The sequence below is a fragment of the Austrofundulus limnaeus genome, unplaced genomic scaffold, assembly GCF_001266775.1.
Source record: "Austrofundulus limnaeus strain Quisiro unplaced genomic scaffold, Austrofundulus_limnaeus-1.0 Scaffold381, whole genome shotgun sequence".
NCBI classification, from domain to species: domain Eukaryota; kingdom Metazoa; phylum Chordata; class Actinopteri; order Cyprinodontiformes; family Rivulidae; genus Austrofundulus; species Austrofundulus limnaeus.
In genome coordinates, this window is record NW_013952783.1 from 148,639 (window position 1) to 159,448 (window position 10,810).

Consider the following 10,810-nt stretch of genomic DNA (forward strand, 5'->3'; position numbering starts at 1 on the left):
ACACACACACACACACACACACACACACACACAAGTGTATCAGTTGTAAAATGTTTTCTGTTCATGAGATGTAAACAGGTGATAAGTATCTTCCTCTGTGTTTCTGAGGATTGTTTTTTGTCAATAACCACTGATTGTGGTTCCTGTCATGGTCAATATCTGCTGACTTTGATTATTAGCTGTTGTCACGGTCAATCAACCATCACTAACATCTTCGGTGGTGTGCAACCACATCGCCCACCTTCACAGCTGAGAGGCTTTTAGTTATTTATAATGATAATGTTTGCCCTCTCTTCTTTCTCACATTTGTATATCTGTTGTGAGATTGCTTCACTATTCTCCCAGGAAATAGGTGTATTATGTGGTGTTAAAAAAAGTTACTTTCTTTTTATTTTTTTTATCTGCATGCTAAAGATAAAATATTTGTGTCCAGAAGGGACAAACTTGGTTGATTTTAGGCTGCCCATTATTGGATATTCTATGTTTCAAATCAGTTTATATCCTTCAGTGCCACAGGCTCATTTCTCGTAGCTATAAAGTCCTTTCTGCCAGCCTCTTTCTTTGTTGTTTTGTTTTTGTTCCAAGAAAACCTTAAAATACGTGAATTCAGAGAGCTGCTGATCTCTTATCGTGGCCATATATTCACCTATTCTTCCTCACTTTTATTTAATTTGTCTTTTTCGCCTTGTTCCGGTTCTTTTTTCCTCTAGCTCCCTACACCAAGCCGGTGTTGACTTTAGAGCCTGAATCCAACTTGCGACCAGGTGACGAGGTGGCCCTGACTTGTGTAGCATATGGAGGGTATCCTGAGGGCTACGTTATATGGCAGGATGGAAGTGGACGCAATCTGACAGACAATATCACCTTGTCATTCGTGGCCAACGAGGAAGGGCTGTTCACAGTGACCAGTGTGCTGTCGGTTGTGCTGGAGCCCAATAGCACCTACAACTGCCGACTAATCAACCCACTGCTTGGTGAGGAGGGTTTTGTCTTCGCCACAATCACAGGTGAGGGGATTTGTAACTCTTTCTTTTAACTGTCACCCCAAGTCATGAAAAAAGGAACAGCTACATTTTACCAACAATTTGCATACACATAGTTTTCTTAAGTTAGTCTTTTTTACATAAACAACTCTTTAAGCTTGTTTTTATACTGAAGAGATTTAGCTTGTTTCTTGCTTTGTCAAGGCAAAGAAATCATAGAAATAGATGAAAACTAAGAAAATTTGTACTTGCAATCTAATGGGTTTATCAGTTGTTCTTCACGATAAGCTGAATCAATACGTCAGAGTTTCTAAGGACAGCCAAATAGCCATTTCTCACACGTTTCAAAAACCAAACAGAAAAGAGTCAACAAGAAAGTAGTGACTGGTTTCTTAGCTGCTTTCAGCACACAACATTTATTAATCACAGTTCAGATTGGTATTTTAAACATTTCAAATTGTGATGTCGTTTTGCTGTCTTTGTGACAACAGTATGTATGTGGTCATTTTTTCGTCTTTAATGGTCCTCACTTCTTGCCACCGCCCAGCCATGTCTCCCTGTCTCAGATGGTGTACTCTGTGTGTTAAATGTGATGAGCATGCCATGTAAGGTGGGGCTGTGGTTGGGTCTCTAATGGAAGCAGGACTGTGTGAAATGGCTCATAAATAAGTAGAGGTGGCCCAAGCTGGCTCTCTGGACTGCAGCTGGTGCTGGTGCTCGTCCTGTTGAGACGGGGGTCGAGGCAGAGGTCAGGGATTGCTGCTCCACTGGGCTGGGAAATGACTGTGCTGTCTGGAAACAGGATGGCCAAATGGCAGGACTGGATGGCTGAGTGCAGGTGGCCTTTCTAACAGTTTGGTTGGCCTCTTTCAAAACAGATCAGATAACCAGCCGGAAGAATCAGTGTGGGAGTGGAAAGCCATTAAACACATGGGGACAATGAATATATAACTAAAGGAACTGTTAAAATAGTCTCATGCTGCAGTTACACGCCTCCATTTTCTAGAATAATGCAGTTTTAAATATGATCAAAATATATTTAATAGTATTGCTGTACTTTTTGTCAGTTTTTATTCCGCTATACAGATCTCTTTTAATGCAGGTAGGTGCTTGAAATACCACAGTTGGTAAGAAACTGTGTTTTTACTGACAGGTTGAAACGAAACAGGAGACAAATTCAGATTTTAGACTTAAACATATAATTGCAAATGAGTATAAAAGTCTTACACAAACTACAGCAGGATCAAAACAGAGCCGGTCGAAGTTTTGAAGTTTTGGCCAAGAACCAGGTTCTTAAACACCACCTTCTGACCGAACCGCTCGCTTTGGTGGAAAAGACGTCACTGATATGGAAGGCCTTAAACGCAAGTTCTGCAATCTAATGAAAAAAAAAAAAACTACGTTTGACTGTTTGTTTAGTGTGAGGCACGTTTTATCTAAACCGTCCCTCAAAAGTATGGTCTGTTCTGAGATGACACATATCACGAGTCACTCAAAGCAGAGCTCACACTACTATTTAATCACAGCTTAATCACACAGTACAAAATGTGTATTTATGCAGYTGATTATCAAAAAATGGGCAGGCATCTCAATGAGAACTTTTACATGAGAAGTCAGTGGCAGATGCTGGTCTTTCAACAAAAGGAAGCTCAGTTTCGGCCTACGTCATAAAATGTGTCGGTTTATAAATTCTACCCTCCGTTCCTTTTCAAGAAAATGATCTGTGACCCTGTCACAGATCATTTTGTTTAGTTCATAGTATTTATTCATTTCATTTTTAAAAACAAAACATTACAAACAACAAAACAATACAAATAAAGTGAAATGAAAGGCTGCAAAAGAAGAAAAATAGCGTAAATCTGCTCCTCTTTACAAAAAAAACCTATTAATTTCAAACCATAAACCAGATAATAAAACAAAACAAAAAAATCAACTCCTCAAACAGTGACTCATACAAATTAAACAATTTCATATTTCTTTAACAAATTTGCTTTGATGATTTTTTAAAGGAATTAATTGAYCCAATGCTTTTATAATCATTTTCCAGATTATTCTATAGTCTTTTACAGCAGCCAGCTCACTTTGTCATACCAGTACAGCTGAAAAGACATGTTACTTTTCCCCACCTTTTTCACCAAATGAATCTGAGGAGTTGATCAGCCCTGCTGTTTAACTCTAAGTTTTTCTTTGTAAACTAGACCATCAAATGGCTTCACCAAAATCCGGTCCACCACATTCAAACTGCCATTATGTGCAGCTTGTTAGTGGCGCGAGGCTAGTGTGAAGTGTGAGTGCTTTGTGACGGTGAAGGGGCTCCGCAGCCCCCGCTGGTCAGAAACTGTGACAGAAGTCAGAATGTCTCCAAACACAAGCAGCTACAAAACAACCACCAGAAATAGAAGTTTGATTTGTTGCTAGTCGTTTTTAACAAAGAAAATGCTGCTAAAAGGATTAATAAAGTCTCCGCTTCTACTCAGAACAGAAACAAAAGTAAAAAAAAAATGCTTCCATGGAAGTTTACACTAAAAGATCGCTGATTCGCTCATTTCGCTGTCAACCAAAAAGAGATTCAGCCTCCGACAAATCATCCAATCATCATGCAGACGCTGAGCATCCGACCCAGCCCACTACTCCATAGACCCCCAGAAATGCTCAGCGTCCGATGGGTGGGGCAAAGCCAGCATTTATCCAATAACTCGTCTCGTTTCGCTGCAGTCTTTGCATCGCTAATGAGCTCTGTGGAAGCTGAGCGTCCAACTGTTTAAAGCACCGTGAAGCTGCAGGAATGAGGGAGAGGAAAGCCGCGTGATAAGAAACCAGTGATAAGAAGCTGATTCTGAACAAAAGTTGAGTGCGTTGAAGCACATATTTAGTCAATGACATGTACACACAACAGTATATATTTGATCTTTTTTTATTTTTTTATTTTTTTACAGTTTAGGGGAAGCAGAGCTTCCCTTGCAATCTTAGAGCAATCGCCTCTGTGAGACGTACATTTTAAAATCTGTGCAAAATAATAAATTTCCCTTCAGTTACACCATATCAGAAGTTCGGTCAAATTAAACATAAATACAATAATGGAAACTGCACGAGCCAAAATCATACAGTTTATTTTTTGGCCTGCTAAACTAGTTTACAAACTAGATGATAGACCATAATAAAGGAAACCCACCAAAACAGTCTGGCCAAAGAATGGTAAACTTGTCAAAGTTTTATTTAACAAAGGTTCAAAAAGGGGGCCGCAAAACAAGCAAACTTACAAATCCACCTTGAGGAAATCTTTAATTAAAGCACCGGTGACTGCTTTTCTGCAACTGGGTGCACATGAATAGGAGTAATTTCTCAGTTGGAGTGCTAGCACAGCTTGATGATGACACAAGTTGTTTGTAAATATGCACAAGATGCATAGTATTGTGTGTGGCGAGATAAGGGGACTTGTTTGAAATGAAAGCATGTTTGCATTTGTTTACAACAGCTGGTGTGTGCTTAACAGTTTCTGTAATTAATTTTGACCTAGCAAAACTCTTCTGCTGGAATAGCAGAATGTGCCGAGCTCGAGTTGATATAGTGAATAATGCTGGCTGTGTATACTAAACACTGTACACACAAACACTGTACTCAGGCAGGGGCTTGTTGTAAGGATGGATAAATCTGCTTAAAAGTCTAAAAGGTCTATAAGTAAAGGAGAAAAGGGTGAGAAACTGGGAGTTTAAAAAGAGGGGAAGATGGGGGTGGAGGGGGCTTGTGAGGGACTAAGCGCGTTAAATTTTCACACACTCTCCAATCTCTGATTGAAAAATTACAATTCTAATACAAATCTCCCCCAGGCAGAACAGGAGTTTGACAAGGTTAATTTTGAGAAAAATGAACCTTTTACCCATACTGAGCAGAGCACTGTGTGGTCTGCAAGTTGAGTTCGTGTTAAGTCATCCATGTTAATCTCATCTYTTTCCTAGTCACCAGTTAAACAAACCACCGTCAACAAAGTATTCACATGGCACATGCGTTCACACTAGTATCCATCTTTGAGATCGAGATCTTTGTAAACACTCTGCGGAGTTCTGGTCAGTTTTTTTTAAAGCACTGGTCTAGAATAGGGTGTGCTATTGTGCTGCTGGGATATTGATAGATTTGCAGAGCAGGACTAGGATGCAGGGAGAGACCCAGAGGACCAGCTGGTGTTAATGAACAGTTGAGTGATGGAAAGAAACAGCTTTAGTTTTCAAATGAACTGAGGCCTGTCTGTCGGCATAGACAGTGTTAAACCTCTCTCTTTCCGTTTCTTTTGTGAGTTTTCTCTGTCTTGCACTCCAAGCCTATTATCTGTGTTCTGCTTAAAGGGACAATATCATGTTAAAATCACCTTTTTTGAGTTTTATATCATGTTATAATGTTATACTCTCATAAAAAACTTGCCCAAAGCCTTGCTTTGACTCATTCATGCATGTTTGAGAAATCCTTCAGCGTTTTTAGGAAGCCACGCTGAGGAGCAAAACGACAGGTAGGGACCAGAAACGCCCCTGGGACGTGTCTTTAAGTCGAACTTCCTCATCACGGAGCACACCTCCCCACCCCCCACCCCACACACCCCGCCCATGACTCCTGCAGGATCTTGGCAGTAACAGAGCAAAGTGAAAGTGAAAGTGAAACTTAAACTGTCTGCTGCTCTTAACACTACTTCTCACTCAGTGAAGCTCTTTTCAGATTCAAAATACCTTTGAGGAAATGTATTTTCAGATGCCAAGTAAACCACAATGATGAGACAGAAGTGGAAGGTGGTTCTTAAAGAGACAGAGGCCAATTTCAAGGCATTTAGAAGAGGAAGTGATGAGAAGATGAGTTTATTTACTATTTAAACATAAAAAAGTTTTTTTAATAACAACTAAAGGTGGCATAGATACTTTATTATGGTATAGTATTGAAATGTATGCCTGAAAAACACATAATATTGCCCTTTTAAAAATGATCATGCGTCTGAGATCAAGGCTCTGTAGCATTTGTTTTTTATTCCTTTTGTGAAGCTTTAGGCATTCTCTCTGCTGAAGGTAAATGACCATTGCAATATGTTTTCTGATGGCTAGGTTTCAGAGTCTGCCATTGAACACCTCCTCCAGCATCACCTCCCCTTCCCCACTGCTTCCTCTCTCTATGAGGATGGCGCCATTTCCCCGGCATCACACTGCTGGCGCAGCGTTTACAGTGAAATTGTGTGGATGGAGATAGAGTGGGGAAAGGAGAGATGAGCTAGGAAGATAGAGTGAGAGAGAGGTGGAGAGCTGTGGAGGGAGGTTAGAAGCGGGAGAGAGGGATGACGGAGACCAAGATGGAGACAGCATTTGCTGGGCTTAGAGCTGTGGCATTATGGCCTGACTGGCTGGAAATAGACCCCCTCCACCCCCTACGATATTCCCCAATGCTTTGGAAGACTTCTTGTGAATTTTATTCCTTTGCTGTTTTTTTTTTTTTCTTCCTTGCTTTGACTCGGCTGCACAATGGGTTAATGGTTAAAATTGTTTTTCTCTGCACAGTTTTTTTTCGTGTTCTGGGTGAGTTTCCAATGGCACATAGTAACCAGGAACAAGTGCTTTTTGGTACCAGGCAAGCTGAGCCATTACTTTATTACTAAACAGCTATGTGAGGAGACTACACATTTGTGGATAGCAACACAACCTCTTCAGCAAGGCTGAATTCCTGCACATTTTGTTTTTCTCTTTCAAAAAAACAAGTGTGCCCAGTTATATTGGGATAAACAACAAACCTTAACATTTTTACTTGTAAAAATACATTATTGCACATGCATTTTACAAGTCAAGCATGATGATTTTTCTTTCGTTGTTCTTGTAGCACTCACTTTTTATTCTCACTCCTAAAATGCCACAAAGCTCAGTGATAGGATTTTACAAAACATGGACCACAAATTCCATGAAAGTGGCACATTTGCATCATTTACACCTCCTTCCTATTAGTCACTGAAATTTTACATAGCTTTGGAATCATTATCAGCATATCTTGTCCACTGAAAGAAAATACTGCCTGCATTGAAAAGCCATTGAGTCAGTTACAGTAGCAGAAACCATCCATGGTCAGAGGACTGGACAGAAAACTTGCAGACATATGTATTAGTGATGGGACAGTATGACCTTGGCTTAGGCTGTATTACAGAATGTGGAAAAGACACATCATTAAAAAACTTATTTTCCATGACAACTGAGAGTTGCAATTCATTTTTTTCTAACCTTTCAAAACCACTGTATTTCTATTTTATTTCTAAATCTATGGTTTCCCTTCAGATAGTCTTGTTTAAATTGGTTGAACCTTTTCAATGATTTTCCCAATTATCAACTTTTTGGCTCTTTTTAGTTGAGTGTGTTATTATGGCTTCAGAGTTTTATAGCTTTATCCTGACATGACTTTCTAAATAGCTACCTGCCACCCCTTCTTAACCTAAAAGGTTCACAGACCTCTTTCTAGTTCAACAAGTTTCTGTATATGTTTCTCTAGTTATTAATACACACAATCTTGTGTAGAATTTCTGCATGTTCTCTGAAAGGTTTGAACCATGCATGTCTTAAGAGCAGTGGCTTTAGTACAATATTGGCAAAGGGTCAAAGAGAACGATCTGCTAGTTCAAAGATTTTCTTAAAGTAATAACTGTTAGAGTGAAATCTACACATATTTTACAAGCATATACTGTATCTGACTGCTAAGTTTTTTTTATTAAAAGCTTTGTCCATTTCTTTAAATGTTCTTCATAAACATACAGTCAAATGCTAAAGTTTGTTTTGTTGTTGTTTTCTAGTTTCAATAACAACCCACCGTGCTGGTCCTTGTTCTCCCAGAACAAGGACTAATTTAAATGCAATTAACAGAGCCTTCAGAGAAACAGAAAACAGCAATATAAATGGATCTGTTGTCAGTAGAGCAGCGAGCAGGCAATTTTCTCGACTAAGCACTGTATTAATTAGTGCCCAGTGCACAAATAGTTCTTTCTCTTGCTGAATGCATGCTCTATCTTATCAGGAGCCCAGCTAGGAAAAACAACCAAGTAGACGGATGAAGTGATATAGACAATCTAAAGCAAATCCAGGTAGGCAGAAGTAGTGCCATTTTAAACATGTACATTTCTGTTGGAGTTTTTAACTGAAGTTGCCACTCTTAAGTCATTTGAACATTTTTTTGTCCTTTATTGTTAGATATTATTTTCTGTGTTATATATCGTTCTTCCAGTTTTATTGTCACAAACTCTGAGGAAATGTTGGTTTGTGAACGTAGTGACATAGTGAGTAGAGCTGTTTTGGAGTGGTATAGTCAGAAAGATGCGTTGTACTACTCTCTTTTTTGTTGGCCACTTTTCCATCACTGAGCACAAAACTCCTTTAGCAATACACGGATGTCAAAGTGATTTTTATTCCTACAATTACAAGCTACTTTTTTTCCCAGGAAAATATGCATGAGTGGTTTCAGGGTTTRTCTGTGTCTTCTATGTCCTAATCACGTCAAACAGGTTTCTAAGTAAGTTTCATCTTAGGCATCCTGTCAAAGCAGTAAGGTGGTACCCTTGGCTGTCCCACAAATGGCATCCTGACATCTTTGCCTATTCTCAGACAAGTTAAAAAAAAAAAGACTGTCTTTTTTGTCCTCCCTGGCTTTCCTTTTCAGGACACTGTATTTATGATGCCAACAAACACACAAAAGCCCTCTATTGTCATTGATTGGGTTCATTTTTATTTGGGCTCACAGCAAGGAATATCAGTAGGACCAGTGGGGCCCTGTAGCGAACATTTCACACAGCTTCTTCTAAATCCTGTAAGAAGGATTGGTTTCGGGAGGTCTGGCATCAGTCTTGGCTTCACAATATGAAATCATTTTAGCTTCAGCTTTCCAGAGTTTCTGGGAGAATAGCCACCAACAAACTGCTAGGCCCTCTTTCAGTGCTGGGTTATTTAATTATTCAGCCCATTCATTTGATGTTTCAACTACACCAGATAGCACTATGAGTTATTGTCTTGCAAAGGATGTTTGCACACTCAGTAAATTGCTTTGTTCTCTGCATGCAAACAGTTCAAACTAGAGGCTGGTACCACAAAGAGACTACTGGTCAAAGCTTTAATGGGGTTTTAATTAGAAGGTGTTGAGAGATTTACTTTATTCTTAGCATAAGCGATGTTTTGGTAATAGCTATAGAGACATGTAACTGACTAACAAGTGTGAGACAGGGTTAAGAATGGACCAAGTGTTACTTTGCACCAGTTTTGAGTAGGGTTAGTGATTAACTCCTTTGACAGTAAGACTTGAATATCTTAACAGCTGGTGATTCACTGCATAAAAAAACCACACCCTCCTGCTGTCCTTGGTTCAAAACCCTTCTGAGATCTTAGTTTTAAAACTGAGGTCTCAGAAGTAATTTGTTTTGACCCAATGGCAGCAGGAGGGTTAAACCCTTGCATCAAATATTATAGTAACAAATGGGATTATGCCATACTGTGCCTGTGCTCCTTATATCATCAGTTTAAATGGCAGTAGCTTGGGATGACTCACATGCTATTAAAGAAGCATTAATATCCTCCCCTTGTCTTGGATTTATAGTTACGCCTGTTACACTAAAGTCTGCCAACTTACAGCTCGTTACAAACTGTCTAGAAGGAAAGCAACGTGTTCTTCTTACCTTATTCATATAGTCAGCTGTGTTTAATTCCATAACATAACTTTCATGTATGTGGCTTCTGTATATTTGACTCTCTGTCAGTGGCAGACAGCTCAGTGACCCAAACCATAAGAGTGTGTCATATCTATAATGTATCTGTCTCAATACTTCCACCCACTTACTCTACCAGATGAGGAGTGATGCTGTTAGAAGCACGGTGTTGTTTCCCAGCCATATTTGATTTTCTGTCTAAAAAGAATTCCACAAACCCAGGGATTATTTTAACACAAGGACAGCAGAAGTGTGTGTATTGTATTTGGCTAGAACCAGGTTAGAACTATGTGCTAAACTGACCCAAATACCTAAAATKCATGATGTAAATTTTCACCCATGTATTTTGTAAATTCATGCATTTAGGATATGTCTTGGGCAATACGGTGAGCCAATGGCCCCATCTTTTGCCTGCTGATTGCTTCAGACCCCTCCACTCTCCAACCAAGACCTTTTTAATAAGAAAAATCAGCCACAAAGAAATGGATAGATGAATTTGTTTTTAATGCAAAAACAGTCATTGGGAGATTAAAAAACTAACCTGTTTGTTCTTATTGTTGTTTCTGTTGCTGTTGTTTATTTGATCATACACATAACATCTTTGGCAGAATGAAAATGAATGTTTTGGAATTTTAGTTTTTGATTTGATCTTAGTGACACCACAAGACAAAAAGTGATGACATTGTGAGCTCAGTGATGTAACCAGTTATAAGCTTGAGTAATGCTCTGCTTCAGGGAAGCAAAAATGTACATTTAAAAATAAAAAGGAAATGTCTCCTGTTGTGTATTGTTTACAACAGAAAGAATTACTGTCACTGCATCAAAGCAGAAAGAAAATCTGCCAAGTTTATAGAGTGAAATTGGATTTAAGTGGTAATCCTGTACATTGTAAATCTGCCACTAATTCTACAAGAATTATTTTCTTCATATTTTTGAAAGCAAGGGGTGGACACCTTCACCAACAACAGTATTGTTTAATGTAATAGAGTCAAATATGGTAACAACAGAATAAAAAAAGGATGAACCTAATGATGTTTGTTGCATTTATCTGTATTGTCAGCTAAAAGGGGGTGTTGGTGCTGTGTGTGTGTGTGTGTGTGTGTGTGTGTGTGTGTGTGTGTGTGTGTGTGTG

At 39.0% G+C, this 10,810-nt stretch overlaps 1 protein-coding gene across 1 annotated transcript in view; it reads left to right on the top strand.

Moving 5' to 3' along the window:
* Positions 1-10,810, top strand: part of cd276 (CD276 molecule) — a gene marked incomplete in the record, with an annotated part of 90,912 nt that overhangs the window by 39,355 nt on the left and 40,747 nt on the right. Inside the window, 1 exon segment of the mRNA XM_014023625.1 lies at positions 711-1,007. Within this exon segment, the coding sequence (XP_013879079.1) occupies positions 711-1,007 (297 nt within the window).